The sequence below is a fragment of the Lissotriton helveticus genome, chromosome 3_1 (assembly GCF_964261635.1).
Source record: "Lissotriton helveticus chromosome 3_1, aLisHel1.1, whole genome shotgun sequence".
In the NCBI taxonomy this organism is placed as follows: Eukaryota; Metazoa; Chordata; class Amphibia; order Caudata; family Salamandridae; genus Lissotriton; species Lissotriton helveticus.
This window is the reverse complement of record NC_136061.1, coordinates 1,563,947,635-1,563,967,917: the sequence shown is the minus strand read 5'-3', so window position 1 is coordinate 1,563,967,917 and position 20,283 is coordinate 1,563,947,635. Positions and strand designations below refer to the sequence as shown.

At 43.2% G+C, this 20,283-nt stretch overlaps 1 protein-coding gene across 1 annotated transcript in view; it reads right to left on the bottom strand.

Moving 5' to 3' along the window:
• Positions 1-20,283, bottom strand: part of LOC144825051 (uncharacterized) — a 284,399-nt gene that overhangs the window by 133,451 nt on the left and 130,665 nt on the right. The window contains exon 3 of the mRNA XM_078683960.1: positions 13,033-13,099. Within this exon, the coding sequence (XP_078540086.1) occupies positions 13,033-13,099 (67 nt within the window). The remainder of the gene's footprint in view (positions 1-13,032; positions 13,100-20,283) is intronic.

The window sequence follows — 20,283 nt, the reverse complement described above, 5'->3', positions numbered from 1 at the left end:
AGGGAAATCAGAGGTTATGGCATTAAAACATATTGTCTTCCTGACATGTTTAAAGATACAGGCTTCACGTGGAATTCTAAACATAGCAAATGTTTAGGTGTTTTATATTCAAATACCCCCAAACAAACTATTAACATTCATCTCAATGAGGTCAGATCTAAAATTAACAAAATGTCAGATAGCTGGCCCCCCCCATTTTTGTCCTGATGGGGAAGACTAGCTACAATTAAAATGATAATGTGACCAGTAATTACTTTCTATCTGTCCATGCTTCCAGTCACACTTCTACTCATATTTATTTTAACTATCAATAGGTTACTGATAATTTTTTATGGAATAAAAGTAAATCATTAATTTTGTTAGTAAAACTGCAACAATCCAAACAAAATGAAGAGATCAATTTTCCAAATCTCAGGCAATTACATTCTGCCGTTACCCTCAAACAAATATGGACCTCTCTGTCAGCCACCTCCCATGAATCATCAACAGTTTGGAGTCAATTGGAATGTGCACAAATCACACCTTTTTCGCTCATTTCTCAACCACCTATGGTCTTACTTTCACCAATATTTACTCATTCTATTTCCATCGCCACACCTCTAATCACCAACTCTAATTCTCCCTAAGAAAACTTCACACAAACCCATGTATGATAGAATAAGCACTTAAAAATGAATAACATAGTTCACTGAGTAGTAACACTTAATGCCAATATAATCGGAGAATGATCAGACGTGATCCTCGGTAGAATCTGAATTGCAACACCCCCCTAAAGAAGCAGATATAATAAAATAATCTAAGTGTGCAAATTTATTGTGAGGATAAGAATAATAAGCAAACCCGGGGTCTATCGAATTTAAATCACTCCATAAGTCAATCATTCCATGATCATTTACAAGATTATACAAGGCTTTAAACACTCGTGGTTTGCGGCCATGATATCCCCGTTGTCCTCCCTGTAAAGCTGAAATTGTTAAATTAATATTCATATCTCCACATAAAATCAGCGGTGCCCCCCCATGAAGCTAATTCAACATTTAACTCCTCAAAGATAGAGGTGTCATCCAAATTGGATCCGTATATAACACATAATGTATACTTAGTCCCCCCAAAGCTACATTCTGCCATGGCCCATCTCCATCTTTATTTGCTAGACACCGACCTGTTGTAACCCTATTATCTTTAACTAATATTGCCACTCCTCTAATCATAGAAGATTGTTGCACCGACGGAGAGGGTGGGGTCTCATATACCTGACTGTTTACCAGGTGAGGTGAGGCTTATACCTCATACAAGACAGATTGATTCTGTTCTGTTACCCGGATTAACTCAGTTGAAAGAGATTCTGAAGTCCCAGTAATAAGGACCAGTGCATCACCAATGCCTGTGTGCAATATTTGAACGCACAAACTGTGACGTCTCACCTTCACCGACCTGAATTCTTGGAGAGCTCTGGAACCTCCCCCTCTCTCAACAACTGGACTGTGGGAGGCTACCCCCTCCCCTCCCCGACACCTAACCATGGTGCCTACCGTCCCGGCCACACCACACCAGTCCTGATGAAGACCCAGGAGTAAGGGTTCAAATAACTACAAACAAGGGGTTGAAACGCCGACTTTATGTTAACTGGCCAACAATCATTCAACAGTGATTTAGTAACTGTGATGTCAATGTGTTTTGTATGGCTACTCTTTGTTGCTAAAGTTTAGATGCTGTCTATTTGGTATAAAAAGCACTCCTATACCAGAGTTGTTTGTGATCTATTCTCACTACCCCCCAACCACCCTACCCATCACTAACTACCTGACACTTTCCTCCCTTTTTCCCGGGCACCAGTTCTAGTAATTTTGAGATGTATGTTGCTAAATTGATTTTTGTAAACAACTACCTCTACCAATGTGATTCAAAAACATTGGTTTGCAATTGATTTGCCTTTTCACTTCTTTAAATAGTCTGTTATAAAATGTTTTGATTTAAGTTGTTTCCCCTATGCAAATGATCTATTACACTGGGATCCCCTTTTGTGCATACTGATTAGTACCCAGGTCCCAGTGATTCTGGGTTTACCCTTTTTGTAACCTCCTGCGGGAACCGGCATTGCTTTTTGGGCAAGGGGAACTGCTAACATGCAGCTCCCCTTGCCCAAAAGCAATCCTGCTTTGTTTCATTGAAGCGAGAGCAGGTTTTCCTGCTCTTGCTTCAAAGAAGTAAAGCAGGGTTTTCTACGACCTCCCGCTCTGCCATAGCAAACAGCAATGTCCCAGGGGTGGGTACCCAGGGACATTTTATGAGCCGGCCTTGTGGGGTTGCGGGCCCCAGGGCCATCAAGGGCTCCAGGACGGGGGCTGCGGCTGCACTCCTTCTATTTTCAAAGCCCCAGAAAGTGGTGGTCCTGTGGCGTGTTTTAAGTTGGGTGATTAAGCCCCGTTGAATACCTAGGGTCCCGAGGGCCAATTAGCCCACCAGGTACCTCCAGAAAGCGCCAAGGAGCTGTGTTGCAGAGAGGTGGTCCAAGGCCTTCCCCCCTTTTTACATCGCTCTGAAACACATCTTTGTGGTGCTTACTGGAGGTAGCTGGTGGGCTAGTTGGTCCCCAGGGACCCTCAGGACTCAAGGGGACTTAATCCCCCAATTTACAATTCACCGGGGGTGTGGCCTGATATGACAAGAGTACAAACGCGCCCTGTGGCACATTTTAAGCTGGGGAATTAAGTCTCCTTGAATCCTGAGGGTTCCTGGGGCCCAACTAACCCACCAGGTACTTCCAGTAAGCAAAACACACAAAATGATGGACGAAATGTTGTACATTGACAAAACATTCACCCTCAGTCACAGATCTGGGTTTAATCCATCGTTATTTTGCTCACCATGCCACCCGGTTTCTGGCTATCAGCCGCCATCAGTAGGGATAGCTTGACTCCTGTGGCGTAGTGACCACGGGACCCACGCCTGGGTATACCCTTCCATCATAGGGCGAACAGCAAAACACACAAGATGATGGACAGAATGTTGCAAATTGGAAAACATTCACCCCCTAGTCACAGATCTGGGTTTAATCCATCATTATTTTGCTCACCACGCCACCTCAGTCCAGACATGGCCATATGCAAATCAGTCTTGACCCTGTGCCTCATGGGAACAGTCCAGCCCGAACTGCCAAGCCATGTCTTCCCTGGACCAGAATCAAGCATCCTAGGACCGGTTTCTGGCTATCAGCCGTCATCAGCCAGGATAGCTTGACTACAGTGACGTAGTGAGCACAGGACCCACGCCTGGGCATACCCTTCCCGTATAGGGCGAACAGCAAAGCACACAAGATGATGGAAGGAATGTTGCACATTGGCAAAACATTCACCCCCAGTCACAGATCAGGGTGTAATCCACCATTATTTTACTCACCATGCCAGTCCAATTCTGACATGGCCATATGCAAATCAGTCTTGACCCTGAGCCTCATGGGAACAGTCCAGCCCGAACTGCCAAGCCATGTCTTCCCTGGACCGGAAGCAAGCATCCTACGACAGGTTTCTGGCTATCAGCCGTCATCAGCCAGGATAGCTTGACTCCAGTGGCGTAGTGAGCATAGGACCCACTTCCAGTAAGCGCCACAGAGTTGCGTTGGAGAGAGGTGTAAAAAGGGGCGTGGCCTCAGACCACCTCTCTGCAATGCAGCTCCCTGGCACTTACTGGAGGTACCTGGTGGGCTAGTTGGCACCCAGTGACCCTCAGGATTCAAGGGGAATTAATCCCCCAAATTAAAACCCGCCAGGGGGCGTGTTTGCACAGTAGTAAAGGGAGGGGGCGGGACCGGATGTGACATGAGTGTACTTATGCAATCACTCCGCCAAAACCCAAGCACTTATAAATTCACCATGCACTCTCCTTGCAGCATTCTAAACTTCCAGTCACTACCCATGCACTCATGCAATGACCCATGCACTAACTCATGCACTGCTACAATACTCTGAGCAGTACCCATGCAGTCCAGCCATCACCCTGCCACTACCCATGTACTCCTCCAATCACCCAGCGAGCACCATGCACTTATCCAATCACTTCGCCAAAACCCAGGCACTTATAATTTTACCCTGGACTGTGCTTGCAGTACTCTAATCATCCAATCAGTACCAATGTTCTTATGCAATGACCCAGGCATTTACACATGCACTGCTACAATCCTCTGAGCGTCTACCCATGCAGTCCAGCCATCGCCCTGTCAGTACCCATGCACTCTTTGAAATCACCCAGCCACCACAATGTACTTATCCAATCACTCCACCAAAACCCAAGCACTTGTAAATTTACCATGCACTCTCCTTGCACTACTCTAATCTTCCAGTCAGTACCCATGTACTCTTGGAATGACCCAGGCACTAACACATGCACTGCTACAATCCCCTGTGCACTACCCATGCAGACCTCTAACCACCTACACAGTACTGATTCACTCCTCCCAATTACCCAGGTTGTACCCATGCACTCCAGAAATCCCTCTGTCACTACCCATTCACTCCTCAAATCAGCCATCCAGCATCATGTACTTATCAAATCACTCCGCCAAAATGCAAGCAGTTATACAATCGCCATGCACTGCCCTTGCATCACTCTAATCATCCCGTCACTACCCATGTAATGACCCAGGCACTAACTCATGGCAAATACACAGGAGGTCATGCTAATTACAGGGGTACCCCAAAGCATAGTGTTCCCTAGTGTATGTAGGAGTTTTCACTGCATTCTAAGTGTCTTTTAGCATAGCACTGGCTCCGTTCCTGGTTAGTCAGAGTCAGTCACCACCAGTACCTATCACTAAGAAGTTGGGGGCACAGGAGGACTTTGTGCTCCTCTGTTGGTTCTTTCTGCACATCTCTTGCTTCTTCCTGCACTTGTCTTTGTCTTGCTGGACTTCTGTTGCCTCTTTCTGCATTTGGCTTGCTTCTTCCTGTGCTTTTCTTCCTCTTTCTTAACATGTCCTAACTTTGTAGGCATATTTAAAAATTTGCATTAAAAAACCATTGAAATTCACTGAGAAAACCATAAGTTTCAGGCACGTTATAGTTAGAAATTAGCATTTAAAAAAACATTGAAATTCACTGAACAAACCATAGGTTTCAGGCACGTTATAGTTAAAAGTTAGCATTAAAAAAACCTTAGAAATTCACTGAAAAACCATAGGTTTCAGGGACGTTATAGTTAGTTGGACATTTCACTCGTACAAAACCATAGAAATTCCCCCGTTATAGTTAGTTCAGCTAACTATAACTCGCGCCCCCGCAATGCACTGCTGATGACGTCACATATTACATCATTCATGACATGGTCAGTGACATCACTGATAACATATCAAATGACCTCACTGATCCCTATGGTTTTTTCAGTGAATATATCTATATCTATATTCACTGAAAAAAACCATAGATTTCAGGCCTTATATAGTTAGGAATTCGCATTTTAAAAAACCTTTGAAATTCACTGAAAAAACAATAGGTTTCAGGCCTTATATAGTTAGGAATTAGCATTTAAAAAAACCTTTGAAATTCACTGAAAAAACCATAGGTTTCAGGAGTTATATAGTTAGGAATTAGCTTTAACAAAAGCTTTGAAATTCACTCAAAAAACTATAAGTTTTAGTGGTGTTATAGTTAGCTGGACATTTTACTCATACAAAACCATTGAAATTGCTCCTATATAGTTAGTTGTACTAAGTATATATCGCGCACCCGCAATCCACTGCTGATGATGTCACATATTAGATCATTCATGACATGGTCAGTGACATCACTGATGACATCTCAAATGACATCACTGATGACATCACTGATGCCTGAAACCTATGGTTTTTTCAGTGAATTTGCAAGGTTGTGTGGGTGTGTGTGTGTGAGAGGAGTGTGTGGGTGTGTGTGTGTGTGTGTGTGTGTGAGGTGTGTGTGGTGTGTGTGTCAGAGGTGTGTGGGGAAGGGGTTAGGTGTGTGTGGGGAATGTGTGGGGTGTGTCTGAGGTGTGTGTGTGTGTGGGGGGGAGTGAGGTGTGTGTGGGTGGGGGTGTGTGGGGTGTGTGGGTGTAGGTAGGGGTATGGGTGTGGGTGTGTGGGTGGAGGTGTGGGTGTATAAGGTATGTGTGGGGGATATATGTGGGGGGGGGGGTGGGGTGTGTGTGTGGGGGTATGTGTGTGGGGCACCCCCTTAAAAAAAAGAAAACAAATATTAAGTGTGTGTGTGGTGTGTGTGTGGGGGGGTGGGGGTGTGTGTGTGTGGGGGGGTATGTGTGTGGGGTGTGTGTGTGTGTGTGTAGGATGCGTGGGTGTGTGTGGGGGGTGTGTATGTGGGTGTGTGTGTAGGGGTGTGTGTGTGTGTGAGGAGTGTGTGTGTGTGTGAGAGAGGTGTGTGTGTGGTGTGTGTGTGTGTGGGGGGTGTGTGTCAGAGGTGTGTGGGGGAGGGGTGAGGTGTGTGTGGGGGATGTGTGGGGTGTGTCTGTGAGGTGTGTGTGTGGGGGGGGAGTGAGGTGTGTAGGGGTGTGTGGGGTGTGTAGGTGGGGGTGTGGGTGTGTAAGGTGTGTGTGTGGGTGTGTGGGGTGTTTGGGTGTGGGTGGAGGTGTGGGTGTGTGAGGTATGTGTGGGGGTGTGTGTGGGAGGGGTGGGTGTTGTGGTGTGTGTATGTGGGGGTATGTGTGTGGGGTGTGTGTGTGTATGAGTAAAATGTTTAGCTAACTAACTGGTGTCAAACCTATGGTTTTCTCAGTGAATTTAATAGGTTTTTAAAATGCTAATTCCTACCTATAACTGGTGTGAAATTATGTTTTTTTCAGTGAATTTCAAAGGTTTTTTAAATGCTAATTCCTAACTATATAAGGGCTGAAACCTTTGTTTTTTTCAGTGAACTCGCAAGGTTTTTTAAATGCTAATTCTATTAGCGGATAACATTTATATATGGTAATATCCGTATGGGACCACCTGAACAGCCGTAGGGGGGTCAGAGTGTTTCTACAAGGCCCCCGAATCTTTTTGTTTTTTTCTTGTAAAAAAATGAGGTACGCGCACCGTCCTTGGGGGTCCTTGTGGGACCCCCTGAGCAGGCCTAGGGGGTCAGGATGCTTCTACCCTGCCCCCTTTTTGAGTTCTACACGTTTGTTTTTCTGCTTTCCTGTGCCTCAGTCTACCGAGGCACAAGATGGCTGCCAACAGTTTCTGTTTTGGAGTGTTGACAGACATTGGCAGCCAATCAGAATGCAGCTCGCGCACTAGAGGTACGCGTACCGTACGCGCCATAGATATATAAAAAAAATGTTTAACCTAAATTACTCAAAATCCACTGGAGCACATATCTTGAGACATAGCAAGGCACATCGGGCTACCAGTCCCTACAATTTTGCCAAGTTTGGTGGAAATCCATTCAGCCGTTCGGGCTAAAAGTGAGACCGACCGCCCTATGGAAATTAACATGGGGAAAACACGTTTTGGGACCCCCATTTTATCCCCGCTTGACAAATCCCCCCCAAACTTTCAGGGAAGGACCGGAGCGTCGCGAGGCAAAGTTAAGGAAAAATTCAGGAAGATTCCTCAACCGGCGCCAAAGTTATTCCCAATAGAATGTTGCGATCTCCCTATGGAAAACAATCCTAACTATATATACCTACTGGCGACCGCGGCAACATAGTGAACAAGGCGGCAACGCCGAAACGCGTCTGAGCAGATACTGATCTAATAAATCGAGTTTGGATTCAGATTCATGGTGTCAGCGCCTTCTTTAAACCGGACAAGTTTGGCAAGATTGAATATATATATATATATATATATATATATATTTATATATTAACAGAAGCAGTTAATAAAATCAGTATTATATCTAGAGACTTCCTTTTGTCTAACTCAAGCAATACAGAAAATCTTGAAACTGTTGAGAATGTGCCGAGACTAATAACCTCTTTCAATAAACAGGAAAGATAAATCAGGTCTATTATTAGTTGTATTTGGCCAATAATTATGACTGATGTGGTATTAGCTCCTAACCTTCCTCCACAGCCTACGATTGCATACAGGAAAGGCCCATCGATGACAACACTAATAGTTAAGATTAATCCCGAACTAGCAGCAGCTAAGCAAGGGTTTACTAGGTGTTCCTCTTGCAGAGCATGTAAGTTCAGAGAAAACACTACCTCTTATTAGGCTCCTTTTAGCCCGGAGGAAGTTTTAATTAAGGGTAGTTTTAACTGTAAAACTGAGTTCGCAGTTTATGTTCTGACGTGCACCTGTGGCCTAAGATATGTGGGAAGCACCAAGCTACAGGTGCACAACAGAATTTTGTAGCACTTGCGAGCCATCGTCAATAATGATTCTACGTATCCGGTGGATCGTCATTTTAAACAAGTGCATAATAACAATCTCAGTTGTCTGAAATACTTTGTCGTGGTGGCTATTCCCAAACTCCGTAGAGGAGGAGATAGGGAAAGAATGTTGAGGAAATTAGAGTCCCAAATGATATTGGAGTTAGACAGCAAAATGCCTAATGGCCTCAACAATAGTGAGGACCTCTATCACTTTCGGTAATCTATCGCATTAGCAAGTAGACAATGATAAATGAATTAGCCTTGTTGTATATATTTCAATGAACTGCGTTAGTATCCAGGCCGCAGGGTTTTATGTTTTACCCTCTACCCTTCAAGTTTTTTATCAGGGTTTAAACTAAGATACCTTTGTGGTTTTTAGATTTATAGATAATATTGTGATGCAATAGCACTTTATATGAGTTAGTTTTGAACATAGTTGCACATTATAGGCATACAACACTTTTTTTGGCATTATTGCACATTTGGATCAATCATAATACTTCCTCCCCTATGCATTTAAGCAGGAAACCTAAGTAGAAGGATTTGAATTTATTTAGGCATGATTTTGCACAATGTACTGTTTACATGTAATCTTTGCAACCTTTGCACAGTTAAAGGCTTAATAATATTGGCATTTTCATGTTTTCATTCATATATTTATATATGTAACATGTTTTTTACTATTAACAAATATGTATTTAAGCCTAATTTATTTTCAATATAAACTGCGACACAACATATTTATAAATCAAGTTTTAACTTCGTTATAAAGGAAGTAGAATTTGGTTGGATCGTGAAATGTAATTTGTATTACATGCATTTATGTAGTTATATGAATTCGATGCTTATTTTATGCGAACAACATGTGTATTGACCTTGCATATTCAGAAAACAGACTTCTTTGCAAGAAAAAGTGGCGCCAGTATATCTTTTATGTTAACTAATCACGTGGTGGCATCACTATGACACAAACATATATAAAACATGTTGACCTGTGAGCAAGGATACAAGGTATCCGAAACACGTCAGTCTTGAGGATTATAATAAATTAAGATCTGGCTCATACCGTTGGGTTCGTGTCTCTGTTTGCCGGATGGAAGTGCAGAGAGTCGATTGTATATATATATATATATATATTCCAGGAATAATCCGGTAAGGCACAGAGATTTCAGTCTGCTGGCAAAAACGGACTTGAACCCAAGATTCAGTGCAGAAGTAATTTATTTAGCAGGTAATGCTCCCAAAGTCATCACGACGCGTTTCGCGCTTCACAGAGCGCTTGATCACATATATATATATATGTGGGGGACTCGAGGGGGCACTGGACTTTGAAATTGCCTTACCTCCCAACTGGCTTCACGACTGTGCCTGCGTTCGATTTCCACTCCGGCAGTGTCACCCCGTCGAGCATTTTCCTACCTGGCTTGCACCATACAGAGGCATTCTGGGACTTGGGGTCCGGCTTCACAGGACCACACAGGTGTGCTCCATGACATCAGGGGGCGGAGCAAGGTTCTTTACATCTACTTCGAAGCAGGGTTGCTTACGCCACAGCACAAGAAGAGGTCGGAGAGGGGCGCTGACGAAGGCTAACATTGCCGAAATGCATTCACCAAAGACTTTTTCTTATTAAAGTGCGCTTTTTAATCCTCCACATGGGTTTCTGCTCTTTTTTGCGAAGGAGATTTACATGAACATTTTTATGCGACTGCCAGCGCGCATTACAGAAGACCCCGCAGCACAAGAGGTCAGGACAGTCTGGTTTGCTCTGCCGAGCGCTTGAACATTGGATGTGGTTACACATACGTCTTGTACCCGCCAGGACGCCTGGATATACAGCGGTTTGGAGGTATTTATATTTCCAATTGGGCGACCGGGACCACTGAGTCAACCTCCGTGCATAGTTTCCAGGCGGAGAGGTTGCTGCGTTCATATGTGGGGGACTCGAGGGGGCACTGGACTTTGAAATTGCCTTACCTCCCAACTGGCTTCACGACTGTGCCTGCGTTTGATTTCCACTCCGGCAGTGTCACCCCGTCGAGCATTTTCCTACCTGGCTTGCACCATACAGAGGCATTCTGGGACTTGGGGTCCGGCTTCACAGGACCACACAGGTGTGCTCCATGACATCAGGGGGCGGAGCAAGGTTCTTTACATCTACTTCGAAGCAGGGTTGCCTACGCCACAGCACAAGAAGAGGTCGGAGAGGGGCGCTGACGAAGGCTAACATTGCCGAAATGCATTCACCAAAGACTTTTTCTTATTAAAGTGCGCTTTTTAATCCTCCACATGGGTTTCTGCTCTTTTTTGCGAAGGAGATTTACATGAACATATATATATACTTATATATATATATATATATATATATATATATACACACACATGTATACATACACACAAATATATGCACACACAGATACACATATATATATACACACACACACTTATATATACAGACACACATATATATACACACATACATATATATACACACATATATATACACATATACATATATACACATATACATATATATACACACACATTTATATATACACATATACATATATACACACATATATATGCACACATATATACATATAAACACATATATATACACACATATATACCTTCTTCAAAAACATCTGCACCATTTACAAATCCATCACGGACAGCACCCCTCTTATTTTAGAGTGACCACCATCTCTGGTGGTTCTCTGCACACCCACAGGCCTGGGCACCATCAGTATGCAGACTAAGAAGTGTAAAAAGGGAATAAAAAAAATACATCAGGTATTTGCCATCTATGCACCCAGAATCTAGAATAACATCCCTGTATCCATCAGGGCCACCCCCAACACTGCTTTAATTCAATAAAGCGTAAATGACTCGCCTCTGAAGAAAATTATATCATAATGCAATACTGGTCCACATGTTACAACCCAGCTTCCTTTCCTATTACTCATTGACTTTATGCTTGTGTTTGACCATGTATTGCACTCCGCTGCATTTTGCTAGATTTGCACTCTGCCATATACATATAGACTAACATACATACATGGTAGGAGTGAAAAAGCTACATTGTTAAGTTGGAGGGTTCATTTCTAAATAAAGTTGAGTTTAATATAAACGACCCAACCACTAAAATTGAATATGATGCCAGTAGACACCTATATGGAACATTTTAATAGAAGAAAATTACGTTTTCCACAAAGTATAAACTTTGACTCCATATAAACTCTATTTTGTCAATTCTTGAAAAATGTCAACCACTCTCATCCGCCTTCAGAAGAATATGTTGTGGCAATCTCTTGCCAGGAGGGATGGCATGCTGTACTGAGGAGGCCAACTTAGAGGTCCCTTCTGAGCATCTCTTCCTTTTTCTCGGGTTAAAGGACATTGATGCCAAGTTTTAAGATACTTGTGTATTGATGACGTTCCAAAACTATATTTAGCACTGCTTCCTCTTTTGAGCTTTTTCTGGTAACATGTGTATGTCACATATTTTGATGAGAGTTTTTTCTCTCATGGATGGATTGTGAAGAAGTTCCACACAATGGACTAGCGTGGAGACCAGGGACTCGGATATGTATAGGGCGCCCTTTTCCTGTTTGCACCCGGCACACCTTAAAACAGGTGCGCCGGGCCCAAACAGGGAAAGTGTACTCTATTACAAAGAATGTGCTGCCCCCAGGGCAGCTGTGAACTTGCACTGTCCAGGTGGCATGACTTACAGGTGAAAAACAGAGCAGCTTTGAAGCAACCACTCTGTGTTTCACTGTGCAGGTGGCAAGCTGCCAGCACTTTTAAAGGGTATTATAGATCCCCTTGCAGGCGGGTGCAGGGAGTGACTGCACCCACCTGCAAGGGGATGTCTGGGGGATCCATAGGACCCCCTTTTCCCCTCACAGAGAGCTGCTATAAGGGGGCGCACTCAGCTTCTTTGACTCTGCACCTGCGTCTATAATACAGCACAGGTGCAAAGGCACAGGGATTGCCTGATTTGCCTGGGGCCACACCACATGCTAATGAGGAGGCACCCTCTTGAGAAAGCACTGGCTCTGTATGTGGGCCAGTGATTTCAGTATTACTGTAGGGGCTGCACAAGCATCTGCGGCGCTTCTGTAATGCCAAAGTGCACCGGAGGAGCCCAAAGTGGGCGCAAACACGCATTGCACCCACAGGGCACTTTGTGTAATACAGCCCCTGGAATCCTTAGTGTGGAGAACTCCTTGCTCCTCATTGCTCTCCTGAGTATGTTCCTCTGCACTTTCCCTCTGCTGCTGATCCTGCCCAGAAACCGTTGCTGAAGTGCAAAGAAATCCTCAGTCCAGAAACATGAAAGCACTGCAAAATACCTAGCAGGTCCCCTTTGTTGTAGATTTCTCCTATGGCAAGGACTGTAATGATATGTGCAAAAAGGACAAGAACAACTTACGTGTGGAACTATGGAGTCAAGGGAACCAATAACATATTTTCAATGGTCTCCAAGGATTCTCAAACCCTCCGCAGCACCCGGGGCATGCTCTGGGGCCATGGTTCCGCTTCGCAGTATGTGGCTTTGAGATGGCATAAAAAATGGACATTTGGAATTGTGCCAATAAAATTGTGAGCTTTAACTTGCGATTAGCAAACCCAACTCTCAAACAATAAAACATAATGCTTTCAAATTAGACTCAACTGTGCAAAACGTTACATGATTTGTAGCACCTGTTTTGGGTTTCCAATAGATGGAAAGGAGGTCTCGCCTTCCTGATGTTCTGATGTTGCAAGAGTCCTGAAAAACAATAATATTATCTGTATTAGAGCTGCGGAGGTTCAGGGAAGCTGATAACACAAAAAAGCAGAAAGGAGACATCTGATTGTGTAAACATTGCACACTATCTAAAAAGCAAACCCAGAGCCCCCAGAGATAATCAGCACCCCCAGAAGACATCATTTGCCTTAGTGTTTTGCAGCCACAGCCCGTGTAGGGAGTTCCGGTGGGGCAGAAAGGCGGGGCGGGGGAGGGGCAGGGTGGGGAGTGCTAAAAACCAGAATATGGCACGCACTGCATCGCATTTTGCGATGCAGGGCACGCTACAAAAGTCGTTTTATTAATTAAATTGTTTACTTACCTGCAATTAACCATATTCCGGTTTTTAGCACCCCCCACCCTGCCCCTGCCCTGCCCTGCCCCGCCTTCCTGCCCCACCGTAACATCCCTTCTAGGGCCGGTGTTTTGAAAGTGAGAGAAGTAGAATATTGCTGCCATCAGTACGGCTTCCCAGAAGAGTGGACAAAGCTAAGAAGCATCCAGAAGAGCAAACCAGCAATCATCTGCTGAGACCTTGGAGGACGATGCTATTGTGAGGGTACCTACAGCCTCAAGGGCTGCTGCTGCCCCTCACACCAACTGATGAGACATCAGTGATATCATCAATGCTGTTTTTTAATATGCTGTGAGCAATGTAATATGTGAGGGGTACAAGTTACTGTTATTTGTCGTCAAGGTAGAAAACAGCAACTAAACAGAATTACACCAACTTGGGTGACACAAGTTACTCATGATGTTTCTTTGCTTGGTTTGGTGTAAATCTGTTCAGCAGTTTTTGAGAAATTGACATCTAAGAAATGCTCCAGTGTGGGCGTAAAGAGGGTACATTTTAGAGGTATCTGGACTATTAATTTACCAATCCACGGAGAAGTCACAAAGCTATAAGAAAAATGTATTAAAGGCACACCGTTGGACTAGGGTATCTTATCTCTGGTCATGCATTGCAGATTGATGAATCCAGCTGCAGGTTCATGAAACCACCACACTCTTGACATCACAGAAACATTTCTGCTGTGGCTGTCATAACTCATCATGGTGCATTGAGCACTGTGCTGTAAAAATAAAATGAGCATTTGCAAAGCAAATGGGTCTTGCCATTTAGACCTATTGGCCTTGCCAATGCTTTTCACTAATACTATGTAGCATCGGCAAAAAAGCAGAACACGGGGTAAATGGCAAGAAAGCACATACACTTTCATGTTGTGCTCAAAGTAAAAGAAAAATTGAGTTCCCTAAATCTGAAAGCTGTAAGGATATAAGTCATCCAATCAAATAGACGGCAAAGAAGCAATCCTACAGGGATGGGACAAACAAGAAGAGGAAGGAAAATAATTGAATTAGAATCAAGTAAATGAGAGTGATAAAAATCCAACCAAGTAATGGGCTGGCTCTAAGGCCACTTTAACTCTTGGTGTGGTCTACAAAAGGTATTTTGCAAAAAACACCTAACAGCTGTCTGTAGGCGAGACCTAAAGTAAAATGACAGGCAGGGGCTGACTGAACCCATCCTGCTTCCCGGACCCATGTGTTAAGAGGCATAAAGGGACACCTCTAGCAATAAAATGTATATTTAAAAAGCTTTTTATTGTGGAATTTGCAAATCCTATGCTGGATTTGTAAATCCTGGATCTTCCCTGGTTCCACAAAAATTGTGTAAAATAATGGAGAGCAAAACTATCCAGTGAACTACGGTTGTCGTTTTTCAATGGCCACATGTAGGTATTAGCCACATGTGACCGGTTGAGAGAAGGGCCCGGCCACAGACCCCCAGGCAGGTCACCACCCGTGGCCCATTGAAGTCCTGCAGTCAACCCCTGTGGTGCATAGACCAAGGCCATTCCCAATGGGGGTTGGCAAGTTGGACACTGGGCCTGGTCAGCTGGGTCCAAACACTGCTGCGCACTACAGAAGTGCATTTCCAGAGTGTGTGTAAGGCTCCTGTGGAGAGCTGCATGCCAAATCTGGTGGAAGGCCAAGCTTAGTGACCCAACCCTACTACAGACAGCCAAATGCATGACTCAGTGGATGTAGACTGCCCAAGCAGGAATTGGTGCAGGACCAGGCTGCAAGCCAGTCCCTGAGGCCAAACTCCACAATACATAGATGAAGGTCATGCACAGTTGGGGTTGGCTGCTCATGGTTGGTTGGGTGTGGAGAACTTTAGCATGTGGTATGTTAACAAAAATAAAGATTCACTGGAAAAACAAGGGTAAAAGTCAGGTGATGGGTAGCTTTGGTTAGAACACTTTAATATATGTTTAATCCCTTGGCTGCTAGGCCTTTTTCCCTTAGAATGCAAGGCCTTTTTTGTTATTTGGGGTACTTTGCGCATATTGCTTCATATGTTTTTTTCCATGAGGTATCCACAACAAATTTGCACAATTTTTTTTATCATCCTGTGGATACTAAAGGTACCCAGGTCTTGTTTATTTCCATAAAGAAGACCGAGAAAATAGCCAAGATATAGCTATGTTTTTGTTTTTTTGCGCACAATGTGAAAGAGTGCTGCTCAGGAAAGCATATTTTTTTTCTAGAAAAAAACATCAGCAAGATGTTTGCTGTGCTTTGACCCCCAACTTTAAAGCTTTTAGAAACAAGCACAGTAGTATCAAAAACTATGTTTTACCTTAGTTTTTGCATTTGTTTAAAAGGCAGTCAATTCTTACTAATTTGTGTGGTTTCAACCTTCTTGCAATTTGTGGTGGAAAGAGGTGTGAACCCCATGAAGGAATTAAAGTAGTTAAAATCCTGAATTTAGCAAAGGGTCACTTGTGTAGCTCCCCCAACATTTTCCCAAAGAAACTAACTATTGAAGTAAAAAAAACTTCTTCTCACAATGGGAAATTTACAAAAGCAATATGTGAATATTTCAGACAGATCCTTCTGATTATAGTGATATATAGGGTTTGTAGGTTTTCCAAAAACATGCAATACCTAGAGACAACAAATTGAGCTGTACCTTACCAGGATTGTGTGTACCGACTATACATCAATTTATATGGTAAAATATAAATAATGAAAAATAGGTATGAAGGAAACCTATGTATTTCTGGGAAGTACACACAATACTGAGTTTAGGAAAAGTGGTTATTCGTCACCTCCGAATTTGGGGCTATCCATGCTATCATGTGAATATAAGGGAATTTTGCAAAATGTCTTCTTTCTTGCACACTGGCATAAATTTGGAAGTATTACATGCAGATAAATATAATTGGTAATAAATTCAAATAGTCTTTATTCGATATTTTTCAATCATAGAAGACATATTACAATAATAAAAAAAAAAGCTGTTTTTGATACCCCACCAACTGTCCCCAAAGAAACAAGATCCACAGTGAATTATTTTGATCATCAAGTAAAAAATAAATAAATATCACCCTAACTCATCCTATTTACATTTTTACATATTCTTAAGTTAAACAGTTATAAAAACAGATATAAAAGCGAATTACAGTTACTAATGCAATATACGTATTAGTCACTTATTAATATATTGTGCAAATCTAAGTAGCAGCAGACAATGGCTATCCCATAATTACTCCAGACTCATTTTGCGTGACCGAATAATCCATATCCACGGCAGAAATTTCGACATGGCTATATAATTGGTAATAACAATTGTTCTACTATTTTGTGTTTCCACATGCCTCTTGATACAAACGGTACTCCACTTGTGTGGCTGGGGCTAGGCCTGAAGCACACAACTCGACCTGAATATATCATACAATGCAGCACAATTATACAAGCATTTGCAATGCAATTGGTCTCGCCTTTGGGACCTTATATGTATTTAGCTATGCAGCACATTATCCTGGGTGCTGAAACATCTACTGTTCTTTAACATGGAGGGAAAGTAAGCACCAAACTGCGTGACACGCCAGGTAATGGAACACATGAAGAGAAATATTGCCTTTCAGCGGGAAATGGTATAGTCCAAAGCTCTATTTATTATATAAAATCAGGGTCTTAGGTGGTCATATCACTGAAAATACAAGATTTGGAAAAAATATTGTTGTCTACGGGTGCTCGTGGAAGATAATTTCTATGGACTGAAATCTAGAGAATGCTAAAGTGATTCTGGTATTTTACTGGCCTCTGCTGGTCGCTTTCTATCAAGAAAGTTAAATAGAGGCAGTTGCCAGAACAATTTAAAAAAGAAAGTCCCTCAGCAGAAAGCAATTCTGGTATTTTACTGATCTCTACTGGCCGTTTTCTATCAAAACAGTTAAATAGAGGAAGTTGAACAAGCAGAAAGCAATTTTGGTATTTTACTGAACTCTATTGGTCGTTTTCTATCAAGACAGTTAACTATGGGCAATTGAACAACAATTGGTAAATAACGAATTCCTAAGGGCCTGTGGCACTGCTTCCAGTGCCACCTACATCCCATATTACCGATTCTGTACATTTACCGATTCGGTAATTTACAGATTCTGTAAATTTACCGATTCGGTAAATTTACAGAATCGGTAATTTTCTGGCCCTCTACATCTGAAACTACAAATACCGGTCGGTAACGGACGAAATCGGCCATTACCGACCGGTATTTGGCCACCTACATATGGCCCAGTGTAATCTAAAATGAAAGACATGATTTCATTTACTACCTTTCTCATGATCACAGAGTGCAACGTTGAAGAGGTTGCAATTTAATGATTGCTTTGTATGAGAGTGGTGTACTATTCTTGTGCTTAGTTTTTATAAATCCTAACAGTGTCAAAACTACCCACAGAGAGCTAGAAAACAATATAATCTACAAGCTGAATTCACTGGTATGTATATAACTGTTTAATCCTTTATAAAAATTGCATTAGAAATGTACTGATCCATTCACTCAGGCACTACCCATGCACTCATCTAATCACCCAGGCACAGCTCATGCAATCATCCATTCACTCAGGCACTATCCATACAGTCATGTAATCAACCAGGAACTCATCAAATCACCCAGGTAGTACCATGCACTCATCCAATCACCCAGGCACAACCCATGCACTCATCTAATCACCCAGGCACAAACCATGCACTCATCCAATCAATCTGGCCCTACCCATGCACTCATCCAAACACCACGGCACTACACATGCACTCATCCATCCAATGAGGCACTACCAAGGCACTCGTCTAATCATCCAGACACTACTTTTGAACTTGTCCAGTCTCCCAGGCACTACCAATGCACTCATCCATTCACTCAGGCACTATCCATGCAGTTACACAATCACCCAGGCACTAAAAATGCACTCATCCAATCACCCAGGTGCTACCCTTGCACACATCCATTCAATGAGGTGCTACCCATGCACTCATACAATCACTCAGGCACTGCCTTTCTATGCATCCATTCACTGGAGCACTACCCATGCACTCATTCATTTACCCATGCACTACCCATACACTCATCCAATCACCCAGGTGCTACTCTTGCACTCATTCAATCACCTACACATTCTCCCTGAATTCACCTAATCACCCAGGCACAATCCATGCACTCACCCAATCACCCAGGCACTACCCTTTCACTCATCCATTCACTCAGGCAATAGCCATGCACTCATGCATTCACCCAGGCACTACCCATGCACACATCCAATCACCAAGGCACTATCCATGCACTCACCAAATCACTCAGGCACTATCCATGCACTCACCCATCACCCAGGCACAACCCTTGCACTCATCCAATTACCCAGGCACTACCTTGCACTGATCCAATCACTCAGGTTTTACCCTTGCACTCATTCATTCACTCAGGCACTAGCCATGCACTTATCCATTTACTCGTGCACTACCCACCCACTCATCCAATGACCCAGGTACTACCCATTCACTCATCCAATCACCCATGCATTATCCATGCACTCACATAATAACCTAGGTACTACCCTTGCAGTCCTCCATTCACTCTGTCACTACCCATTCACTCATAATTCACTCAGGTACTACCCATGCACTCATCTATTCACCCAGGCACAACTCATGCACCATCCAATCACCCAGTCACTACCCTTGCACTCATCCATTCAGCCAGGCACTACTCTTGCACTCATCCATTCACTCAGACACTACCCTTGCACTTATCCAATCACCCAATCAGTACCCATGCAATCCTCCAATCACTCAGGCACTGCCCTTGCACTCATCCATTCACTTAGACTACTCATACATGCATTCAATCACTCAGGCCCTACCCATGCACTCATCCAATCACCCCAGCACTGCCCATGCACTCATCCAATCACCCATGCACTACCTTTGCACTCATCCATTCACGTAGACACTACACATGCACTCATACAATCACTCAGGCCCTACCCATGCACTCATCCAATCACCCCAGCACTACCCATGCATTCATCCATTCCATTAGGCACTACCCATGCATACATCCAATCACCCAGTCACTACCTTTGCACTCATTCATTTAGTCAGACACTACTCTTGAACTCACCCATTTACTTAGACACCACCCTTGCAGTCATCCAATCACTAGGGCACTACCCATGCAGTTATAAATTCATTCAGCTTACCCTTTTTTTAACCATAAAAACATTTTTGTTAAAGATTTTATATTTTTGGGTGTTTTCGTTCCAAAGAAATGGTAAACATGGTATAAAAAACTAAAACAAGGAGCAGAAACAAGCTCCACAAACTAAGGATTGAAATAAAAAAAAATAACATTTGTGCTGCTTTGCTGCATCTCGCATAGCTACAATAGACTGCTCTCCCACAGTGACTATGGTGGTGCAGTCCATGCAGTATATTGCCACATGATGGAATTCTAGCACCATGTCTACATGACGGCTCTCAATTTGAGATGGGACCTTTTGCACTGGTACAGGTGGTGCAGCTGAAGATGATGATGGTCCTGCAGCTTCTCTGTCTCTCTTTGGCCTTTTTAAAGCATAATATGGTACTTTTTAAGATGGTACAACATAGAAGTTGCAACACAGGAGTACTTCTAGTTTGAACCTCTTAATAATGTTTTCTCGCAAAGAAAGCACTTTACAAACTCACAACCATCTTGGACTCCCTAGATGGGATAGTGACAAATTCACAAGCTACACTGCTCTTCTTTACCCCTTCCACCTCCTGAATATCTGGTTCTGCCTCCTGTTGGGGCAGGTTCTCCTCTGTACTTCCTG